Source organism: Salmo salar, chromosome 10 (genome assembly GCF_965601325.2).
Source record: "Salmo salar chromosome 10, fSalSal1, whole genome shotgun sequence".
Taxonomy (NCBI): domain Eukaryota; kingdom Metazoa; phylum Chordata; class Actinopteri; order Salmoniformes; family Salmonidae; genus Salmo; species Salmo salar.
Genome location: NC_138300.1, coordinates 76,081,798 through 76,107,089, shown reverse-complemented (window position 1 = coordinate 76,107,089; position 25,292 = coordinate 76,081,798). Strand labels below are relative to the sequence as shown.

Below are 25,292 nucleotides of genomic sequence, written 5' to 3'. Positions count from 1 at the left end.
GCAAGGAGCCAAGGTAAGGTGCTAGCTAGCATTAAATGTATTTTATAAAAAACAATCAATCTTAACATAATCACTAGTTAAACTAGTAATATCATCAACCATGTGTAGTTATCTAGCTTGTCCTGCGTTGCATATAATCGATGTGGTGCCTGTTAATCTATCATTGAATCATAGCCTACTTCGACAAACGGTTATTTAACAAGCGCATTTGCGGAAAAAAGCACAATCGTTGCACGAATGTACCTACCCATAAACATCAATGCCTTTCTTAAAATCAATAGAGGTATTTTTTTTAAACCTGCTTATTTAGTTAAAAGAAATCCAGGTTAGCAGGCAATATTAAACTAGGGAAATTGTGTCACTTCTCTTGCGTTAATTGCACGCATAGTCAGGGTATATGCAACAGTTTGGGCCGCCTGGCTCGTTGCGAACTAATTTGCCAGAATTTTACGTAATTATGACATAACATTGAAGGTTGTGCAATGTAACAGCAATATGTAGACTTAGGGATCCAACCCGTTAGATAAAATACGGAACAGTTCCGTATTTCACTGAAAGAATAAACATTTTGTTTTCGAAATGATAGTTTCCGGATTTGACCATACTAATGACCTAAGGCTCGTATTTCTGTGTGTAATTATGTTATAATTAAGTCTATGATTTGATAGAGCAGTCTGAGCGATGGTAGGCAGCAGCAGCAGGCTCGTAAGCATTCACTCAAACAGCAATTTCGTGCGCTTGCCAGCAGCTCTTTGCTGTGCTTCAAGCATTGAGCTGTTTATGACTTCAAGCCTATCAACTCCCGAGATTAGGCTGGTGTAACCGATGTGAAATGGCTAGCTAGTTAGCGGGGTGCGCGCTAATAGCATTGCAATCGGTGACGTAACTCGCTCTGAGACCTTGAAGTAGTTGTTCCCCTTGCTCTGCAAGGGCCGCGGCTTTTGTGGAGCGATGGGTAACGATGCTTCGAGGGTGGCTGTTGTCGATGTGTTCCTGGTTCGAGCCCATGTAGGGGCGTGGAGTGGGACGGAAGCTATACTGTTACACTGGCAATACTAAAGTGCCTATAAGAACATCCAATAGTCAAAGGTATATGAAATACAAATGGTATAGAGAGAAATAGTCCTATAATAACTACAACCTAAAACATCTTACCTGGGAATATTGAAGACTCATGTTAAAAGGAACCACCAGCTTTCATATGTTCTCATGTTCTGAGCAAGGAATTAAACGTTAGCTTTCTTACATGGTACATATTGCACTTTTACTTTCTTCTCCAACACTCTGTTTTTGCATTATTTAAACCACATTGAACATGTTACATTTATTTGAGGCTAAATTGATTTTATTGATGTTTTATATTAAGTTAAAATAAGTGTCCATTCAGTATTGTTGTAATTGTCATTATTACAAATAAACACACACACACACACACACACACACACACACACACGTGGGGCAAAAAAGTCTTTAGTCAGCCACCAATTGTGCAAGTTCTCCCACTAAAAAAGATGAGGCCTGTCATTTTCATCATAGGTACACTTCAACTATGACAGACAAAATGAGAAGAAATTTTTTTTCCCGAAAATCACATTGTAGGATTTTTTATGAATTTATTTGCAAATTATGGTGGAAAATAAGTATTTGGTCAATACAAAAGTTTCTCAATACTTTGTTATATACCCTTTGTTGGCAATGACACAGGTCAAACGTTTTCTGTAAGTCTTCACAAGGTTTTCACACACTGTTGCTGGTATTTTGGCCCATTCCTCCATGCAGATCTCCTCTAGAGCAGTGATGTTTTGGGGCTGTCGCTGGGCAACACGGACTTTCAACTCCCTCCAAAGATTTTCTATGGGGTTGAGATCTGGAGACTGGCTAGGCCACTCCAGGACCTTGAAATGCTTCTTACGAAGCCACTCCTTCGTTGCCCGGGCAGTGTGTTTGGGATCATTGTCATGCTGAAAGACCCAGCCACGTTTCATCTTCAATGCCCTTGCTGATGGAAGGAGGTTTTCACTCAAAATCTCACGATACATGGCCCCATTCATTCTTTCCTTTACACGGATCAGTCGTCCTGGTCCCTTTGCAGAAAAACAGCCCCAAAGCATGATGTTTCCACCCCCATGCTTCACAGTAGGTATGGTGTTCTTTGGATGCAACTCAGCATTCTTTGTCCTCCAAACACGACGAGTTTAGTTTTTACCAAAAACTTATATTTTGGTTTCATCTGACCATATGACATTCTCCCCTTACCTCTTCTGGATAATCCAAATGCTCTCTAGCAAACTTTAGACGGGCCTGGACATGTACTGGCTTAAGCAGGGGGACACGTCTGGCACTGCAGGATTTGAGTCCCTGGCGGCATAGTGTGTTACTGATGGTAGGCTTTGTTACTTTGGTCCCAGCTCTCTGCAGGTCATTCACTAGGTCCCCCCGTGTGCTTCTGGGATTTTTGCTCACCGTTCTTGTGATCATTTTGACCCCACGGGGTGAGATCTTGCGTGGAGCCCCAGATCGAGGGAGATTATCAGTGGTCTTGTATGTCTTCCATTTCCTAATAATTTCTCCCACAGTTGATTTCTTCAAACCAAGCTGCTTACCTATTGCAGATTCAGTCTTCCCAGCCTGGTGCAGGTCTACAATTTTGTTTCTGGTGTCCTTTGACAGCTCTTTGGTCTTGGCCATAGTGGAGTTTGGAGTGTGACTGTTTGAGGTTGTGGACAGGTGTCTTTTATACTGATAACAAGTTCAAACAGGTGCCATTAATACAGGTAACGAGTGGAGGACAGAGGAGCCTCTTAAAGAAGTTAGAGGTCTGTGAGAGCCAGAAATCTTGCTTGTTTGTAGGTGACCAAATACTTATTTTCCACCATAATTTGCAAATAAATTCATAAAAAAAATCCTACAATGTGATCTTCTGGATTTTTTTTTCTCATTTTGTCTGTCATAGTTGACGTGTACCTATGATGAAAATTACAGGCCTCTCATCTTTTTAAGTGGGAGAACTTGTACAATTGGTGGCTGACTAAATACTTTTTTGCCCCACTGTATATACATATACATACATACCGTAAATTCCGTACTATAAGCCGCTACTTTTTTCCCAGGCTTTGAACCTCGCGGCTTAAAACAATGACGCGGCTAATATATGGATTTTTCCCGCTTTCAATTTTTTTTTCTCCAAAAAAACACATTCTGTGACGTGCTCAGTTTTTTGGCGGCATGAAGCTTTCATTAGACCAATGAAATTGCCGAAAGGGGTTAAGGTCAAACAACTTTTTTGTTTACTGTTTAGATTAAATCGAGCGCTCTCAAACTTCCCATCATTCTGAATACGGTAGTCATTTTGTCACCCTCATCATGGCAAAGACATGGAGAAATGCATATGATGCAGCTTTCAAGTTGAAGGCAATTGATCTGGCTGTTGGAAAAGGAAATGGAGCTGCTGCACGGGAGCTTGGTCTTAATGAGTCGATGATAAGACGTTGGAAACAGCAGCGTGAGGAATTGACTCAGTGCAAAAAGACAACTAAAGCTTACTGCTAATTTTTTATTTTTGTTGTTACAAGCCGTGTTTCGTTAAAGCCCATTTATTTTTGTTACAAGCCGTGTTTCATTAAAGCCTGTGTAAAGTTAATTTGTTTCAATGTAGCGGTAGGCACCTGCGGCTCATAGACATGTGTGGCTTATGTTCAAAATAAACATTTTTTTTTTTAATTCAGTGGGCTTAATAGTCCAGAAATTACGGTACACAAACTTTTTTTTATTTTATTTTTTTTAATAAAAATCAGGCGATTCATTGGTATCGGCTTTTTCTGGTCCTCCAATAATCAGTATCGGTGTTGAAAAATCATAATCGGTCAAAGTGGGCGGGTGTTATTTTCCTTTCTTTTCAAGGGATGTCTTCATTTGATATACCCTTAAAGGCGCGTTGTTTGCATACACCTTGAATTGAAATGTGATGTCTCTCCCAGCTAGACCGGATCCGCACCCAAGTCTAAAATAATCACATTCAACTAGGTGGTAAAGAAACATGGTTTGGGGTCAGAGCAATGTCCGAGGCATAGGCAAGAGATTTGCATGACTTCATTCCAACAGATGAATGCAAAATTCCAGTAACTTTCTCACAATTCCCAGGTATTCCAGAAATTCTGGTTGGAGGATTCACAGATTTTCTGCCTATTCCGTCCTGATTCCAACCTGGGATTTCTGGTAAACCTGGGAATTTTGGAACCCTATTCAATGAGGATCAAGATGAAAAAGGGTTATCAACATTGTTGGTATACAATAATGCAATTGACCTCAATGCTAATTGCAGGGCATTTGAAACACTTGGAAATGTGTCCTGTGGTAGTGAGTCTACAACTGCATCCCAAATGGCACCCTATTCCCTATGGGCCCTGGTCAAATATAGTGCACTATATTGGAATAGGGTGCCATTTTGGGACTCACCTTAAGACCGCTCTGCTTTGTGAGGTGTTGTGAATGACCATCAATGGTGAAAGAGAGGAAAGACAACCAGAGGGGAAGCAGAGGAGCAGTGAAGCAGTTCGCTTGATGCCTGGAAATACAGCATGTTAGAGTCCAGGAGAGCAAAGCCAAAGTGCATGCACATGTTGATTTGGTTTTCTACTAGGAGGTGGGTGAGTGAGTGAGTGAGTGAGTGAGTGAGTGAGTGAGTGAGTGAGTGAGTGAGTGAACAAAATTGGAATTACACTTTAAATGAGGAGGGAGGCAGCGAGAGAGAGACGAAGGTGTGTGCGTGTGTGTATAGAGAATCAGACAGGAAGCAGTTACAAAAGGCCCATTGGACTCATACGGTCACCTCTGAAAACAAATTTGATTTATACTATAAACACGTGGTCCTGATCAGAACACTAAACTCACAGCAATGTTGATACGCACAGCCTTGGTGTAGCATGTTGCTAGTGACTGAACCATAGAATATAGAATAACAGTATATTTTGCTAACCCTTCTTTCCGGATGGCCATTCATTCTTAGCATTCTTGATAGATGCAGTAGCCTACACAATGCTATTGTAACAGAGTGCAAAGGTGTATCATACCATGGCTGTCAAGTTCTACACACCTAACAACCCGCAAATAAATGTTAAAAGCATGAATTTCACACTACTAATACCAGCTCTGCTGTTTATTACAATATTGATGGAACATCTGTGGATATGTGGGAACCAAACAAAATCCTACTTTCCCAAACCCCAAACCTAATTCTAACCCTAAAATAGCCTCTTTCCCTTGTGGGGACTGGCAAAAAAGTTCCCGATTGTCCAAATGTCCTTTGTTTTACTATTATACATTTACTCGCACACATAAACACACCCGGTTACATATTGCCTGTAGGAAAAAGGTTGACTTAACTAAAACATTAAGCGGGCAATAGTCTTTATCGTTCATTACTTTATCAGAGGCACACACGACTGAGCGTAAACACACACTGACACAGTGGTGGGATCTGTATCTTATGCAGGGCCTCGTACCTGGCCATGCTCCCAACATGGTAAAAAACAGTACCCAGCCCGGAGACAACGTGCAAAGATCCCACACTGAGCTTGTGCGAGCGTGGTGAGACAGGTGTTCGCAGCGTGACAAAACCAGATAGCTGGGTGAACCGAAGAAATAAAGCCAATTCTTCTCTGACATCTGGGCTTTGTTTGGTGTGAGCTGTATACAAAACACAAATACACTTATCTTTAAAAGGCCATTCTCCATCTCTTTGTGGAGACGAACAAAGAAGCTCATTTGAACAGTACATTTATACTGAACAAAAATATAAAAACAACAATTTCAAAGATTTTACTGAGTTACAGTTCATATGAGGAAATAAGTCAATTTAAATGAATTAGGCGCTAATCTATGGATTTCAAATGACTGGGAATACAGTTGGTCAAAGATACCTTAAGAAAAAAAAAAGGTAGGAGTGTGGATCAGAAAACCAGTCCGTATGTGGTGTGACCTCTATTTGCCTCATGCAGCGCGACACCTTCACATACAGTTGATCAGGCTGTTGATTGTGGCCTGTGGAATGTTGTCCCACTCCTTTTCAATGTCTGTGCAAAGTTTCTGGATATTGGCAGGAACCAGAATACGCTGTCAAACACGTCTATCCAGAACACCCCAAACATGCTCAAATGGGTGACATGTTTGGTGAGTATGCAAGCCCTGGAAGAACTGGGCCATTTTCAGCTTCCAGGAATTGTGTACAGATCCTTGTGACATGGGGCCGTGCATTATCATGCCAAAACATGAGGTGATGGTGGCTGATCAATTGCATGACAATGGGCCTCAGGATCTCTTCACGGCATCTCTGTGCATTCAAATTGCCATTGATAAAATGCAATAGCTTATGCCTGCCCATACCATAATCCCACCGCCACCATGGTGCACTCTGTTCACAATGTTGACATCAGCAAACTGCTCGCCCACATGACGCCATACACCTGGTCTGCGGTTGTGAGGGCGGTTGGACGTACTGCCAAATTCTCTAAAACGACGTTGGAGGCGGCTTATGGTAGAGAAACGAACATTACGTTCTCTGGCAACAGCTCTGGTGGACATTCCTGCAGTCAGTATGCCAATTGCACACGCCCTCAAAACTTGAGGTATCTGTTGCCTTGTGTTGTGTGACAAACCTGCACATTATAGTGGCCTTTTATTGTCCCCCAGCACAAGGTGCACCTGTGTAAGGAGCTTTCTTTTTTTTCAGCTCATGAAACATGGGACCAACACTTCACATGTTGCGTTTATATTTTTGTTTGGTGTATATTGTAGTCCACTCTTTTCTCTGCCCACCCAAGACCTTGTCAGTCAGTCAAATAACTAAAATAAGTAATTCTAAGGCAGCATCCCAAATGGCACCCTATTCCTTGCACTACATTTGATCAGACCCTATGGGTCTTGGTAAAAAAGTAGTTCACTATATAGGGTGCCATTTCAACCTAAAAGATCAGCGTCCTTACAACGCTCGCAAGATGAAATTACATAAAAACTGTACTAACAGAGTCTTGGCTTCTACCTTCACAAATAGAATTTCATGCAGAGTAGGACAGAAGACCACGCACGCATCATAGCATCTATGGAGTACTCATTAATTATTAGGATATAAAAGATCATGTCTTGCAGGAAGCCAATCCTGGCAGGATAATTTATTTATATAGAACAGACGAATGGTGATTTCTTATACTGTATAGACTTAATTAAATATTCACTAAAAAACCTCAAACAAAACTAGGCCCATCTGTCAACAATACACTTGTGTATTAGCAAACAGAGGTGATAAAACAAGTTCTCTTTCAAATATATTACATTCATCCTCCAAGAGAAATGATTCGTCCAGATGCATTTAAAACATTCAAGATTAAAATGCTAACTTGCCCCAGGACAATGTTAAAGATGAAAGACTTTAAAAGTTTGCAGTCGAGTTTACGAAATGCTCTACGGGCACCAGTCAAAACATACTTTTTAAAGGGGTCAGGTTGGATTTGTACTTTTCAGCATCGAGAATCTGATCTCATTCTAAAAGAAGCGTTTTTATCGTTAGTGCACTGCACACAGAGAGAGTCTGAGGGCTCAAACAAGTCTCCAGTGGGGCAGCATCAAAATGAATGTGTACAACACCACCGCTGCTACCAGAGACCCCAGCAGGCAACAACGGCGTCATTGTGCTGCCTCTCGCACCACACAGAGACACGAGGGACCCAGGGCCGTTGTCACGACAGCACCACCAGGCTAGGGATATACTGGGATCAGTACAAACACACACACGCCTCGGTTCAAATACTAGCAATTATTTTCACATACATTCGAAGTACAGTACCAGTCAAAAGTTTGGACACCTACTCATTCCAGGGTTTTTACTATTTTCTACATTGTAGAATAATAGTGAAGACATCAAAACTACACATATGGAATCATGTAGTAACCAAAAAAGTGTTAAATCTAAATATATTTTAGTTTTAGATTCTTCAAGGTAGCCACCCTGCCTGATGAGAGCTTTTGCACTCTAGGCATTTTTGACAGGTACTGTAAAGTATTCAGATATAAACTCAGCAAAAAAGAAACGTCCTCTCACTGTCAACTGCGTATATTTTCAGCAAAATTAGCATGTGTAAATATGTGTATGAACATAACAAGATTCAACAACAGACAAACTGAACAAGTTTCACAGACATGTGACTAACAGAAATGGAATAATGTGTCCCTGAACAAAGGGGGGGGGGGGGGGGCAAAATCAAAAGTAACAGTCGGTATCTGGTGTGGCCACCAGCTGCATTAAGTACTGCAGTGCATCTCCTCCTCATGGACTGCACCAGATTTGCCAGTTCTTGCTGTGAGATGCTACCCCATTCGTCCACCAAGGCACCTATCTGCATGTTCCCTGTCATTTCTGGGGGTAATAAAAGTAAAAGTACTTGTTTTGGGCTGTGTATTTGAAAATACTCAAATACACAGATTTGTTTTATAATACCACATACTCAAATACACATGTACTTGAACCCAGGTCTGGGGCACACACACACCTGTGCACACATTTTGTTATGTTACAGCCTTATTCTAAAACGTATTAAAAACAATAATAAATTCACCAAATCGACACACAATACCCCATAAAGACAACAGGTTTTCAGTCATTTTTGAAAAAGTATATATATTAAAAAAAAATACTGAAATACTCAAAATTGAGCTCAGGTGCATCCCGTTTCCATTGATCATCCTTGAGATGTTTCTACAACTTGATTGGACATGATTTGGAAAAAGGCACACACACACACACCACACACACACGTCTATTTAAGGACCCACACTTGACAGTGCATGTCAGAGCAAAAACCAAGCCATGAGGTCGAAGGAATTGTCCGTAGAACTCCGAGACAGGATTGTATCGAGGCACAGATCTGCGGAAGGGTACCAAAAAAAATGTCTGGAGGATTGAAGGTCCCCAGGAATACAGTGGCCCCCATCATTCTTAAATGGAAGAAGTTTGGAACCACCAAGACTCTTCCTAGAGCCTGGCCAAACTGACCAAGAACTTGATGTTCACTCTGACAGTGCTCTAGAGTTCCTCTGTGGAGATGGGAGAACCTTCCAGAAGGACAACCATCTCTACAGCACTCCACCAATCAGGTATTTATGGCAGTGTGGCCAGACGGAAGCCACTCCTCAGTAAAAAGGCACATGACAGCCCGCTTGGAGTTTGCCATAAGACACCTAAAGACTTTGACCATGAGAAACAAGATTCTCTGGTCTGATGAAACCAAGATTGAACTGTTTGGCCTGAATGCCAAGCGTCACGTCTGGAGGAAAGCTGGCACCATCCCTACGGTGAAGTATGGTGGTGGCAGCCTCATGCTTTGTGGATGTTTTTCAGCGGCAGGGACTGAGAGACTAATCAGGATCGAGGAAAAGATGAACGGAGCAAAGTACAGAGAGATCCTTGATGTAAACCTGCTCTAGAGCGCTCAAGACCTCAGACTGGGGCGAAGGTTAATCTTCCAACAGGACAACGACCCTAAGCACACAGCCAAGACAACGCAGGAGTGGCTTCCGGACAAGCCTATGAACGTCCTTGTGAGGCCCAGCCAGAGCCCGGACTTGAACCCAATCGGGGCTCCCGAGTGGCACAGCGGTCTAAGGCACTTCATCCCAGTGCTTGAGGCGTCACTACAGATATCCTGGTTCGAATCCGGGTTGTATCACAAATGGCCGTGATTGGGAGTCCCATAGGGCGGCGCACAATTGGCCCAGCGTTGTCCGTTTTTTGCCGGTGTAGGCCGTCATTGTAAATAAGAATTTGTTCTTCCCTGTGGCTCAGTTGGTAGAGCATCGTGTTTGCAACGCCAGCATGGTGTGTGCAACGCCAGGGTTGTGGGTTCGATTCCCACAGGGGGCCAGTACAAAAAAAAAATATATATATATAAAATACATTTTAAAAAATGCATGAAATGAAATGTATGCATTCACTACTGTAAGTTGCTCTGGATAAGAGCGTCTGCTAAATGACTAAAATGTCAAAAAAAATGTAATGTAAAAATGTTCTTTATTGACTTGCCTAGTTAAATAAACTTTTTTTGTTGTTGTTATCTGGAGACCTGAAAATAGCTGCGCAGCGACGCTCCCCATCCAACCTGACAGAGCTTGAGAGGATCTGCAGAGAAGAATTGCAGAAACTCCCCAAATACAGGTGTGCCAAGCTTGTAGCGTCATACTCAAGAAGACTCGAGGCTGTAATCACTGCCAAAGGTGATTCAACAAAGTACTGAGTACTTATGTGATTAAAATGTGTATTTGTATTTTTTTTATTTGCATAAATGTCTAAACACCAGTTTTTGCTTTGTCATTATGGGTTATTGTGTGTACATTGTTAAGAGAGAATCTTTTTTTGAAATCCATTTTCAAATAAGGTTGTAATGTAACAAAATGTGGAAAAAGGGGTCTGAATACTTTCCCGAATGCACTGTGTACTGAGATATACTGACACAAAAGCTTGAACGAACACACACGCACAGGAAAGAACTGTTGACCAAGTCAAGGACAAGAGGCTGTTTTCAACCAGAGAAGATATTCTAGAATCCTGGGTAACTGTGTGTGTGTGTAAAAATCTTCAGCACATACCTACAGTACACACTGTCCAGCTCTCTATCTGAAACGAGTGAACATAAAATCAGCAAAGCAACTATCTGCTAACATTTGTGAACGCTAGGATCTAGGGCTATGATTATCCAAACTACACCCTATTCCCCATATAGTGCATTACTTTTACCCTACAACCCTGGTCAAAAGTAGTGCACTATATGGGGAATGGGGTGCCATTTGGGTTGCAAACCCATCAAACTATTGGGATAGAAGAAGAATAGGCTTCAATGACACCATGACGGGAGCATGTTTCAATTGGCTCATTGGCATGAATGAATCATGGCTTTTTTACTTGGTGTGAATTTCAAAACACATTTCAACAAACTGAGATGCAGCAAGGCTTTCTGTAAATAGTTCAGTACATAGTACAGTAGTCCATTGGGAACATAACACTAGTCCATTACAGCACTGGCATCTGGCTTGACGTCTTTTCATCTTAGCTTTTAGCTTCAGCAAACAGTACAGTAGCATGTACCTGCAGGTTGTGATTTGAGGTTAGGTTGTCTGATATGGTTTTCCCGTACCCCAGTCCCCCCCCCACACACACACAAACAGTAAATAATTTGCCAGTGGTGCTGAATAACTCCCCGAGCTCAGCACCACAACACAGACCCGGTGAATCAGGCAACAGAAACAGTGAGTCACTCACCCCCCCCCACCCCCCTCCTCTCTCCTTCCCCATCTTTTCATCTATCCTCCTCTCCTGCCCTCTCCTCCCCCTCCTCTTTTCTCACTGTCCGTGTCCGAATATCCATACTAGCGTACCACATACTTAAACTGGATACTCATTTCGGCGTTTGATCTAGTGGAATTCAGTCGTCTTTTCTGACAACAGCTGATAAGCAGATAAATTGATGCGCTGTACCAAAACCAAGGAATGGCGGGAATCAACGCGATCACACATTAGATGACACATTGAGCACTTTTTTTATATTTCACACACTAACACTTTCGCCACATACTATTTATGAGGCTCATATGGGTATTTGGACACAGCCACTACCTCCTCAGGTCCCCTTGCACCTGCAATCTTCAACTCCCCTCACCTACCCACTCAACTCCTCTTCAAATCCAGCCTTCTCTCCCTTTCCCTCCATTTTTTTTGAATCCCCTCGCTTTCACTTACGTCCATCTCTCCCTAGACAATGTGGGATCAATGATGCTCCATCAGTGTCACAACCTCACTGATCCCTAACCTCTTTCTGTTCGAGAAGTGCAATGGAAAGCACTTGAGTCGTGTTCCAGCTAAATGCACCGGACTGAATGTTCCAAATGGCACCCGTGACCCTATTCCCTATACAGTGCACTGCTTTTGACCAGAGGCTTATAGGCCTTGGGTCGAAAGTAGTGCACTACATAGGGAATAGGGCGCCATTTGGGACGGACCCTTTTGTTCCAGGAAACATTTAACAGGTATTCCCTGGTTATTCTCCCTCTTTTAATGCAAAAGCCCTTCTAATATAAAATATCAACTATGAAGTCTTGTCTTTTTCAGACAGCAGAGGTTGTGTAGAGCGAGGTTTCCCAAATTCTGTCCTGGGGCCCCACCTGGGTGCACGTTTTGGTTTTTGCCCTAGCACCACACAGCTGATTCAAATAAACTCATTAGCAGGCATAGATTATTTGAATCTGCTGTGTTGTGCTAGGGCAAAAACTCAAAACATGCACCCAGGTGGGGCCCCAGGACAGAATTTTGGAAACCCTGGTGTAGAGGTTATGACCTGACCAAGCCTGGGTTGCTGTGAGCTCAGCTGTCCCCCCTCTCCTCTGAACCTTGGAAATACCTAGCTGAGTCACAGCAGAAACTCCCTGCATCCCTTATTCTCACAGACAGACTGTATATACAGTGGCAAGAAAAAGTATGTGAACCCTTTGGAATTACCTGGATTTCTGCATTAATTGGTCATCAAATTTGATCTGATCTTCATCTAAGTCACAACAATAGACAAACAGTGTGCTTAAACTAATAACACACAAATGATTGTATTTTTCTTGTCTATATTGAGCATCGTGGTTTGGGGCTGCTTTGCTGCCTCAGGGCCTGTGCAGCTTGCTATCGTCGAAGGAAAAATGAATTCCCAAATTTATCAAGACATTTTGCAGGAGAATGTTAGGCTACCTGTCCGCCAATTGAAGCTCAAGCGAAGTTGGGTGACGCAACAGGACAACGACCCAAAACACAGAAGTAAATCAACAACAGAATGGCTTCAACAGAAGAAAATACACCTTCTGGAGTGGCCCAGTCAGAGTCCTGACCTCAACCCGATTGAGATGCAGTGGCATGGAGGGTCAACCAGTTATTAAATCCAAGGGTTCACATACTATTCCCACTCTGCACTGTGAATGTTTACACGGTGTGTTCAATAAAGACAGGAAAACATATAATTGTTTGTGTGTTATTAGTTTAAGCAAACTGTATTTGTAATATTGTTGTGACCTAGAAGATCAGATAAAATTTTAGGACCAATTTATGTAGAAATCCAGGTATTTCCAAAGGGTTCACATACACGTTTTCTTGCGGCAAGAAAACACACACACACACACACACACACACACACACACACACACACACACACACACACACACACACACACACACACACACACACACACACACACACACACACACACACACACACACACACACACACACACACACACACACACACACACACACACACACACACACACATATGAGAGTCTTTGAGGGGCGAGAACAAGCAGCCTCAGCACAACTAGCCAACTGGGAAGCTCTGATTCAGAGAAAAAGTATCACTCTTTCCAAGGACACCCAACCCCTCTTTCCCTCCTTGCCTACCTCCCTTCTTTCATACTTTCTTTTTGAACAGAAAATGGAAATATTCAAGTTTTACTCAAGTCGGTGCCAATCCAGACAGTCATGCGGTGCGTGTTGATTTGTTTTGCCGAGTGCAGTACAGACAGCAACTGAATACAAAACCATTCCTTCCAAAAATACACAGCTTGTCACACTGAACAATGACACAGTATTTGTGACTCCAAGGCCGATGTTTCTTTAATAGAGTAAGACAGCCGATTTACCGGTGACTCCTCTATAGGTTAATCACTCACACTACCAGAGATATATTCCTATCTCCCAGCTACCAGACAGGCAATATAGGGATAGATAGATGGTATACAGCAGAAATGGCTGGTCCATAGGCCCTTTGTTGTCAAATAACTGAGTTGCAACGAAGAGTTGTCAAAAGAAAGTTCCACTAAAACAATGAAACATTCCACAACCGTGCATGGAGACCGTCCTTGGTTTGACATTTCCAAAGAACAAAAATGCAGTACAGCGAGCGCAAACAAACTCAGTTTGCCTGTTTTGGGCCCAAAGTTTTAAAAAACAATTGCTTACAGAGCTTCCTCTTAACCGCCCTTTCTTTGGCTGCCACAAAAACGCTGCTCTTTGAATTAGCCATGGTATTCGTCCCAAATGGCAACCTATTCCCTATAAAGCGCACTACGTTTGACCAGAACCCTACGGCCCCTGGGCAAAAGTAGTGCACTACATTGGGTGTAGGATCCCATTTGGGACTCACTCGGGGTCTCCGACGAAACAAAGCCCTTTGTATCCTAGCCGTGACAAAAGAGAGCTGGAGCAAGCTGACCCTATATACACTTGTGGCTTTTCCACAGGCCTACTAAATAAATCTTAGTTAGCGTTTACCTGAGTTGAACCCTCCATCATAAGCCCTGCATATCCTCTACGTGGCATAATAATGATACAACATGCCGTTATTGGTAAGCCCATATGAGCACCTAAGAAAGTAAATGATACTGAAACAAAACATCTTACTCAAATAGCTAGCATTAGGCTACCACTAGACTACTGACCTAATGGTGGAATCCGCAGACGGCATAAACAGCGCCACCGTCATCCCACCACCAATGTTATTGTTGCAGAGCTGGGGAGAAGGAAAAAAAATGGTGGATTAAAAAAATATATATATATATTTTTTTTAAATAATACAAATAAAATCAGTAGATACTGTGATGTTCTATTACGTGTGCAGCAATGATGTCAGGGGGAGGGTTGTGCTCGTTGTTAGCAGTAACTTCGTTGTTGTAATATCACATTACGCTTTAAAACAGTTTGTGTCATAACAGCGTAGAATCAAAATGTTTTACAATAAGTGTTACCACATGGTTTTAGCCTGTTTGATATCACAAGACTTCCACAATACTTCCACAATACTTGGTGTAGTCGTAAAGAGCTTAGCACAGCTCCTCTTTGCCTGACCGGTCAAACTCACAGGAGGCCGTCATAATGCACTGTGGCTTTCTCCACAGTCAAGGCCAGAGTGCCAGAAAAATGTTGCTTTGTTTTTGATATGAGGAATATAAAGTCTTAAAGTATGTAAATAGTCAATCTAAGACAATATTACAAAGAACAATGTTTCATGTAATCTTCTATGTCAAGACCAGCCACCCAAGTGTGATGTTAAGCTAGTGTTGCTTCTTTGAAATAACACACTGTATCAGCGCATGAGTATCGTGATCATATCGTATCGTGATCATATCGTATCATGATCATATCGTATCATGATGTCCCTGGCAATTCCCAGCAGCATGCTATCGAATCCCAGTGCAGATGCTACATGTGGTCATTTGTTATTTGCATAACAGCTGTATATTGCATCCTGAACGCCCAGAGCTACTGACGGCTTTAGGTCAAGTGGGTTTGATCAAGCAATTTTAGTAATAAATATACCGTTCTGAAGTTACACCATTCGTAGTTAAACTCACATGGATCTTTCTATAAAGCTAGGGTACCGGTGAGGACTTCCTACACTAGACAACTTGTTACAGCGGTCGATACGTCATTGATAATAATCTGCCAATTGTTTGATATAAAGATAAAGTGGATCATAGCTATGTTCAATCAAATTCACGAGTCGATTTAAAACCTTTGCTTGGTGTCTCGAAGGATTTGTCCAAAATCGTGTGACATAAAACAGTACTTTTCTGTCCTTGCATTTATGGCAGTGTAAGTTGTCGTTATACCACATATTAAGCATTAAATCAGTTAAAGTAGACATTGAACCCTGTAGGACTCCTGGATCTAGCGGTCAGAAATGCAGTGTAACTTTTTGTGTCTCCTTGTTACATGGTGAAAACAGTTTATGGGCACACAAATCCAAAATAATAAACACAACTGAAAAATCGAATACTTCTAACAGAAAGATACTTGATACTTAAAACCTGAAATCGATGCTGTCATTAACATGGTTCTTCAATCATGCATAATAATTGTGGTATTACATCTGGTGTTGAGCTGTTTAATTACACAGTGATAGTTTCACACCAGGAAGGAATTATCAGAATGAAAGGCAAGTGACGAACAGCTGTCGTGAGTGCATGCAATGCAACAACAGCCCAAGCGCTGGGAATAAAAATGCCTTTGCGAGGAATGTCCAGAATATTTTGGTGTCTCATTCGTTATGCCGGTGAAGACAGTGGTGCCTGGATCCACGTTGGATCTAATATCCCTAGCGAATTGAGGTTGATCATCTGTTGTTGTCTGCTTGATTTACAGCAGGGTCTCGTTAGCTTTAACATTGTCTCGGGCCTAATACCAGTGCCAATATATCCTCCAAAACACCGGCATCTCTGGCATTATCCCTCCATCATAATGACAAATTACATAGCCTAGTGGGCTTATTCACAATGATGATCTGGTAATGAAATAATGACAAAAACATTTTGTTTTCCATGTTACACCGGCAGCGTTAAACAATACAAGGGGCTTGAAGTAGACTACTTGAACTTGGAGCTCAGAAATTCAAGCACTGGAATAGGCCTACCATGAAAAATCGAACATTGTCAATTTGGTGCTTGAAAACTTCTTGCAATTATTGTAGCCAATTTATAAGTTCTCTGCTCCCTTATAATTATCAGTGACTACATTTTTTAAATCTGTTTTTGTGAGAGATGTGGCCACTTCCGTTTGTTTCCACACCGCTTTAATTGAAGGGTGTTGCGCTACTCTGCTGCAGTAAAACCACATGCAGTGAGGATGACAACAGCAAATGTTGGCTTCAACTTGGCTTTCCATACAAATCCTTACATTAAAAAAAAGGAACCTGGTTTTTGGTCACTTTCTCATTAGAAAAATAACGACGATGAGATTAATGCTACCTCTATTCATGGATTTATTATGTGTACCTGCGTCAGCCACATAGGTGATCGAAAAATCTCCATGCAGGCATCCAATCTATTTAGTCAGGCAATGTCCACATTATTCTCACATATTTTAGAATATAATACCGATATGAATTTCTAGGCCTTAAAAAAAAATAGAGGTAATGGCCTACTTTTTCTTTTCTAAACTCAGCAAAAAAAAAGAAACTTCCCTTTTTCAGGACCCTGTCTTTCAAAGAGAATTTGTAAAAATCCAAATAACTTCACAGATTTTCATTGTAAAGGCTTTAAAACATTGTTTCCCATCCTGGTTCAATGAACCATAAACAATTAATGAACATGCACCTGTGGAATGGTCGTTAAGACACCAACAGCTTACAGACGGTAGGCAATTAAGGTCATAAGTTATGAAAACTTAGGACACTAAAGAGGTCATTCTACTGGTTCTGAAAAAAACCAAAAGAAAGATGCCCAGGGTCCCTGCTCATCTGCGTGAACGTGCCTTAGGCATGCTGCAAGGAGGCATGAAGACTGCAGATGTGGCCAGGGCAATGAATTGCAATGTCCGTACTGCGAGACGCCTAAGACAGTGCTACAGGGAGACTGGACGGACAGCTGATCGTCCTTGCAGTGGCAGACCATGTGTAACACCTGCACAGGATCGTTACATCCTAACATCATACCCGCGGGACAGGTACAGGATGGCAACAACTGCCCGAGTTACACCAGGAACGCACAATCCCTCCATCAGTGCTCAGACTGTCCACAATAGGCTGAGAGAGGCTGGACTGAGGGCTTGTAGGCCTGTAGTAAGGCAGGTCCTCACCAGACATCACCGCCAACAATGTCGCCTATGGGCACAAACCCACCGTCACTGGACCAGACAAGACTGGCAAAAAGTGCTCTTCACTGATGAGTCATGGTTCTCTCTCACCAGGGTTGATGGTCGGATTCGCGTTTATCGTCGAAGGAATGAGCGTTACACCGAGGCCTGTACTCTGGAGCGGGATCGATTTGGAGGTGGAGGGTTCGTCATGGTCTGGGTTGTGTCACTCGCGTCCGATGATGTGTCACAGCATCATCGGACTGAGTTTGTTGTCATTGCAGGCAATCTCAACGCTGTGCGTTACAGGGAAGACATCCAACTCCTCATGTGGTACCCTTCCTGCAGGCTCATCGTGACATGACCCTCCAGCATGACAATTCCACCAGCCATACTGCTCGTTCTGTGTGTGATTTCATGCATGAATGTCAGTGTTCTGCCATGGCCAGCGAAGAGCCCGGACCTCAATCCCATTGAGCACGTCTGGCACCCAGTTCCTACATTTGAATATAAAAAAATATATAAAAATGTATTTTATCAAACTCTGGGACCCTCAGGATGACAAATCAAAGATTACTGAATGTAAGTACATTATTTAATACACGTCACATATCAGTTTGCAAACAATGTAAAAAAATATATCATTGAGTAAATAAAGCCGCATATAACATGGTCTCTTTTCTGCTTTCTTGAGTAAGGCAGCTCCAAAATGTAGGTGTTTCAGCCTAGCTCAGTGCTTTCTGTGGTGGTGGGGGAAGCCAGCAGAAAATAGGAGCATTGTGCCGTGATTGGCTCAGTGTTCTGTCACTCATGGGGACACCACATCACTGGCCAAGTCTAAGTACTTAGTAAGGGTAGACATCTAACATTTAAGCCCTTTGGGTCCTGCCATAGAGTTACATTAGAAGAGCCCTTCCAAGAAGGCTCAAGGTCATTGGCCACAGACAAAATGACGTCAAATCACATTATATGTACAGTAGCTTTGATTGGACTGATCATGTCAACATCTTACTTTCAAAATCTTAGCTAGCAGTCATCATCATGAATCAAGTGGACAATCTACTGGCAAATCCTTTTCAATCCTTGTCATATGAAGAGAAATAATGAGAGAAATTATAGATAAAACGTATCGGTGGTCATGGGCCATTGTACATAAACATTACACAACAAGTTGGAAATCGCAAATTCAACAATGAGTGGTTTGGAAGGAATCAGTGGCTAACTACAAGTATTGCAAAGCAACCACTAGCCTGCTATTCAGTGGAGTGGCTGTGAGTTCCCACCATAAATCCAGAGAATGCCAGACTTTGATGACAGCATTTGCCCACACAGGACCGCCGCACCACATTCCTGTTAAGTGAGCACAGCACAAGGTGAGTCCAAAAATGTCTTGTAACGTTATGCTGCTGCATAAATTATGTAATATGCTATGGAGATAGTAATACTTTCTTAGCTACAATATACATAAGTGTATGTTGTGTAGTAAGCTATTAGTAGCCCATGTGCCTCAACCTAATAATTTGGTCTATTTTCACCAAGGCGGTATTGTAAACACATCGTTCGTGGCCGTGTGTGCTTGTTTGCAGACTTTTTTTGTACAGCTTTGACAGTGCTAGTGATAGTAGTGGTTTGGCTTGCACGTGCAAATTCAGCACACAACATTCTATAATAGAATATATGTTATTTGACGTCCATCTTTTTTGTCACACAAAGACCCAAACGGTGTTCAATGTGCCTCACCCTAATAATTTGGTCTATTTTCACCTCTTAATTTCACCTACTGTTCTAACTTGGTGGTGCACATGAAGCCTAACCTGTTTTAGAGAATGTAATCAAATATTATAAGAGCTTTCATTGTCTGCTTATATGCCCCCTTTATTTATCCTATGGTTCTGACTTGGTGTACAGAGAGAACACTTTAAGAACAGCCCATGTTGTGAATTCTGTTGCTGTACATTTCAAACGTGCTGAACAAAGTTATATTGAAGACATCCGTCATCGCTCGCTCATTATTGTCTTCATCGAAAATACAGATTACCTCTTATCCGCTTGTTGTCCCCTTATTCCATAGTTTGTACATATCAACTGTCAGTAGAAACCACATTTGTTCAAACAAGTCAGCCATATCAGCCATGTTTTTTTAAAAGGCAGTAAATTAGGCTGAATGAACTGTTTCCCTGCCAGACAAGGCTCTGCTGATAGCCAGGTGTAGCAGTGGTAAGGTGTTGGGACTGCTGTTGGGACTGCAGTTGGGACAGCTTTATGTAGGCCCTAACAGTTTGTGGGCACCATTTGTCACCGTTATAGTGAAATTAATGTATTGCTTAGTGTTGTGTTGGGGCTTTGCTGGCATGCATCCCACTTTTTTTTTTTTTTTGCCCCACCAAGATGTGCATGCTAAACTCACCACTGCTTACGTCATTCTAGCCACATTACACACGTTAGCAACATTTAAGTCATTTAGCAGACCCTCTTATCCAGAGCGACTTACAAATTGGTGCATTCACCTTATGATATCCAGTGGAACAACCACTTTACAATAGTACGTCCCGGTATACAACCATCCCACCGGGTGACTTAAGAGGTTTTTAAAGAATGTATAGACCTAGGCCTATGTTGTTGTGTAGGTGGAGTTATGGGCCAATTTGCATAAGTTCACTTTTATTCCAATAAGTACACATGTGGAACTGCATTAAAAAAAAGAAACATTTTGAAATGTTGATCTCCAATGTCACACATTGGCCCAATTATTTGTAGAAAGACCCATACAGCTCTCCAAAGCCCCTTGGAGGTCTAAGTGGAGCCGTTACCATTTTGCTCCCACCTACCCAGTGCCTTCAGATCTGCTAACAGGCTAAAGGAGGAGGCTAGGAGGACTTGGGTTTAGGGGGTGGGGGCTAGAAGTGCCATCTTTCATTAGAGATTGGCCCTGACATCTGCTACTCACTCCTGGCTGGGCCATCTGCATCCCCCCCCCCCCCCCCCCCCCCCCCCCCCAGTCCTTCTGTAACAACCATCCCTCCTCCAATAGGCACAGCCGGAGTTAAGATCCCTCTGACATTCCTGCGAGGGGCTTATCCCCTAGTTTTCTTCCCTAGGATTTGATCCCCGCTCTGCCCCTGCAGCGCACGCACGATAGCAGGCTCAAGAGACTCCTGAAGGAGCTCCTAGCAAGCTACCCCCCCTCCCCCATTTGTAGCCCCTGACGTCCAAAGGGAGGAGGGGGTGTATGTGACGTATGTGTGTGTGTGTGTGTGTGTGTGGACCCTCCCCTGGAGCGTAAGCGGGTCTATTTACCACAAACCCCAAGCAAATAAGAGTCTGGAGGAGTAACAGTTGAGACGGATATGAAATGTGGCCCAATGCAAACAGCCAGAGGCTCAGATAAGGCACACATTTGGCCTTCCTATCTCCATAATGAATTTATCATCATCTTTGAGCTCAGTCTGTTTTGTTGATGTGTTAGTAAGTAGAAAGAATGGGGTTTCGGGTGGCTGCGTTTTGGTGAAGCACATAAAGACGGTTAAAATATGCGGTGAGATATTGTGAATGCACAAGTGGGTACATGCTCTTTTCTTTCACTTGAGTGCCTCTGGGAGATGTGTGTTTTGGTGGTCTAAAAAGTGGGTACACTTTCAGTAGTTCTTTCCACTTAAAGCACACAGCTCCCATTCAGGTAGTTGACAGAGAGTTGGCTTGACAAACCGGAGAAAAGACAGATTAGGCATCTAAAGAAAGTAGCTATGCTTTGGGTCGTGTTTGAATTTTTAAATAAATAAATATATATATATATATATATACACACACACAGTACCTTGCGAAAGTATTTGGCCCCCTTGAACTTTGACCTTTTGCCACATTTCAGGCTTCAAACATAAAGATATAAAACTGTAATTTGTGTGAAGAATCAACAACAAGTGGGACACAATTATGAAGTGGAACGAAATTTATTGGATATTTCTAACTTTTTTAACAAATAAAAAACTGAAAAATTGGCCGTGCAAAATTATTCAGCCCCTTTACTTTCAGTGCAGCAAACTCTCCAGAAGTTCAGTGAGGATCTCTGAATGATCCAATGTTGGCCTAAATGACTAATGATGATAAATAGAATCCACCTGTGTCTAATCAAGTCTCCGTATAAATGTACCTGCTCTGTGATAGTCTCAGAGGTCCGTTTAAAGCGCAGAGAGCATCATGAAGAACAAGGAACACACCAGGCAGGTCCGAGATACTGTTGTGGAGAAGTTTAAAGCCGGATTTGGATACAAAAAGATTTCCCAAGCTTTAAACATCCCAAGGAGCACTGTGCAAGCGATAATATTGAAATGGAAGGAGTATCAGACCACTGCAAATCTACAAAGACCCGGCCGTCCCTCTAAACTTTCAGCTCATACAAGGAGAAGACTGATCAGAGATGCAGCCAAGAGGCCCATGATCACTCTGGATGAACTGCAGAGATCTACAGCTGAGGTGGGAGACTCTGTCCATATACTGCACAAATCTGGCCTTTATGGAAGAGTGGCAAGAAGAAAGCCATTTCTTAAAGATATCCATAAAAAGTGTTGTTTAAAGTTTGCCACTAGCCACCTGGGAGACACACCAAACATGTGGAAGAAGGTGCTCTGGTCAGTTGAAACCAAAATCGAACTTTTTGGCAACAATGCAAAACGTTATGTTTGGTGTAAAAGCAACACAGCTCATCACCCTGAACACCCCATCCCCACTGTCAAACATGGTGGTGGCAGCATCATGGTTTGGGCCTGCTTTTCTTCAGCAGGGGCAGGGAAGATAGTTAAAATTGATGGGAAGATGGATGGAGCCAAATACAGGACCATTCTGGAAGAAAACCTGATGGAGTCTGCAAAAGACCTGAGACTGGGACGGAGATTTGTCTTCCAACAAGACAATGATCCAAAACATAAAGCAAAATCTACAATGGAATGGTTCACAAATAAACATATTCAGGTGTTAGAATGGCCAAGTCAAAGTCCAGACCTGAATCCAATCGAGAATCTGTGGAAAGAACGGAAAACTGCTGTTCAAACGCTCTCCATCCAACCTCACTGAGCTCGAGCTGTTTTGCAAGGAGGAATGGGCAAAAATGTCAGTCTCTCGATGTGCAAAACTGATAGAGACATACCCCAAGCGACTTACAGCTGTAATCGCAGCAAAAGGTAGCGCTACAAAGTATTAACTTAAGGGGGCTGAATAATTTTGCACGCCCAATTTCAGTTTTTTATTTGTTAATTTTTTTTTAAATATCCAATAAATTTCGTTCCACTTCATGATTGTGTCCCACTTGTTGTTGATTCTTCACAAAAAATTACAGTTTTATATCTTTATGTTTGAAGCCTGAAATGTGGCAAAAGTTCGAAAAGTTCAAGGGGGCCGAATACTTTGGCAAGGCACTGTATATTGTATTACAATTAGTGTTCATTATTAGTCCTCTGTCATTGTATCATCCAAAGTGCTGGAGTACAGAGCCAAAACAAAAAACATGTCACCGTCCTGATCCCAGGCTTGTTTGCACCTAATTGATTGAACATTGGCTGTAGGAGTTGATAAGACAAGACAAACAGACATGGGACCATGCTGGACCACACTCCTCCTGAGCGAGAGAGAAACACAGTGAGAGGGCATTTCACCAGAACTCTCCCATGTCTGTGGTATGAGCAAGGCAGTTAACACACTGTTCCCCAGGCCCCGAAGACGTGGATGTGGATTAAGGCAGCCCACCGCACCTCTCTGATTCAGAGTGGTTGGGTTAAACGTGGAAGACACATTTCAGTTGAAGGCATTCTGTTGTACAACTGACTAGGTATCCCCCCTTTCCCTTTCATGTCTCTGGAGAGAATGCCAAAAATGGACAACAGTAAATTGACTGAGGGGGGAGAGTGGGGTTGTGTTATGAGAGCACACAAGAAATGGGGCGGATTAAGACACACACACACACTTGATAAAAACAGACTGCACCGATCTAAGGGCATAACGGTTACTTTAAGTGGACATTCAGATCACAGGGAGAGGTCGTAAACTACAGAACTGAGGGTCCAAAGACAATGAAAAACACATTCCATTGAAGAGAGCTCTTTGATATTGTAAAAAAAATGAAAACATATTCAGCCAGTCAGTAGCAGTGCCAGCCAGAGCAAACATTGTCTAAGCCCTTGAGAGATGTTACATAAACATAACCTTTGGAAATAGTCCTCCCCACAACGAGAATAGGACATTGGGTTGGAAGGGTGTTAAACTTCACCTTGTTATTTCTCCACAAGGTTCCCACTCATATGGCAATTGTGTGGCCAGAGATGAGGACGTACAAAGCTCAAACTCCCAAGGAGGAATAGTTTGAAGACAACACAGGTGGATGGATGTCAAAAGAGAGCTATAGGTGGTGAGGTCCAGGCCTCTGAAATTTGCATATTTCAGTATTGGAGTCACACACACACACACACTAAATGCTGGCCAGACAGGCCAAGTATACCGAAGTCACTCACTAGGATTAATTTCACCACGGAGTATTGATCCTGCAGTAGCCCTGACTTGCATAAAAGCATTATGTCACATAACAGCAGACCCTATGTCACGGTAGGGGTATCTGGAATCATAACACGACATACTGCCAGGTCACAGTTGTGATGCTCTGAACTCCTGGCAAGGAGCTCCCGAGTGGCGCAGCAGTCTAAGGCACTGCACCTCAGTGCTAGAGGCGTCACTACAGGCACCCTGGTTTGAATCCAGGCTGTATCACAAGCGGCCGTGATTGGGAGTCCCATAGTGCACAATAAGAATTTGTTCTTAAATGACTTGCCTAGTTAAATAGAAGGTCACATTTTAGAGTGGAGACAGACACTAGACACTGGAAAAGGAACTTCATTGAACACCGACATCAGCAAATAGCATGCAAGTGCCCTAGCGCTCCTGAGCTACATTGTTTACATTACCTCCCTTTATAGGTATCAAGAGTGCTGGGCCTTCACAATACAATAACAGCAGTACACCACTAAATCATAGCACATAGGAAAACTTCACATAAATGCAATGTCCCAAGGAACACAATAAAGAAATAACACAATATATTGAGTCACACTGACAGCGGAAGATAAACTGGGGAAAACCAACGTGTGAAAGCTCAACTAGTGTGTAAATCGACAATGGACCGTAGGCTAATACGCCTTACTGAAACTAATAGCGAAGAGGTACACGATAACACATCGAGCCTCACGTCAAGATCATAAGTGTCGTAGATGTCGAAAACATCCCGAATCAGATTGTCAAACACGCGCAACATTTTTTGCAGCCTAAAGCAGTGGCTGTGATATTTAACAACCAATTTTCCAAATAGTCAAACAATAGCCACAACTGTTCAATGCACAACCAAGTCAACAAGAGAGGGTAGGGTGTGTTGTATACTAGCCCTTGGTCATGACTCTCAGTTCCATTACATTACCCGTAAGAGTCATTGGACGAAGGTGTCTTCCGTACGGGGGGGGACGTTTTGTTAAGAGCCCCGGGGCGCTCGGTCTGAACATTAACGCGCATTGATTGCGGTAACAGTCTCGGAAGCATGAGGACCTAATATTTCACATCAGTAAGAAATCCTTTTCAAAAATTTTTTTAAAAAAGGTTCAATTGATACAGACCTTTATAGG

The 25,292-nt window shown here is 42.5% G+C and overlaps 1 protein-coding gene across 11 annotated transcripts in view; it reads right to left on the bottom strand.

Annotated features, from left to right (window-relative positions):
- The window catches only part of LOC106561057 (pleckstrin homology domain-containing family A member 7), a 173,953-nt gene that overhangs the window by 144,347 nt on the left and 4,314 nt on the right, over nt 1-25,292 (bottom strand). Inside the window, exon 4 of one of the 11 annotated variants that reach the window (XM_045688084.2) lies at nt 14,511-14,581. The exons of the other annotated variants lie outside the window; for them this stretch is intronic. Coding sequence (XP_045544040.1) covers nt 14,511-14,581 — 71 coding nt within the window. The remainder of the gene's footprint in view (nt 1-14,510; nt 14,582-25,292) is intronic. 11 annotated transcript variants of the gene reach the window in all.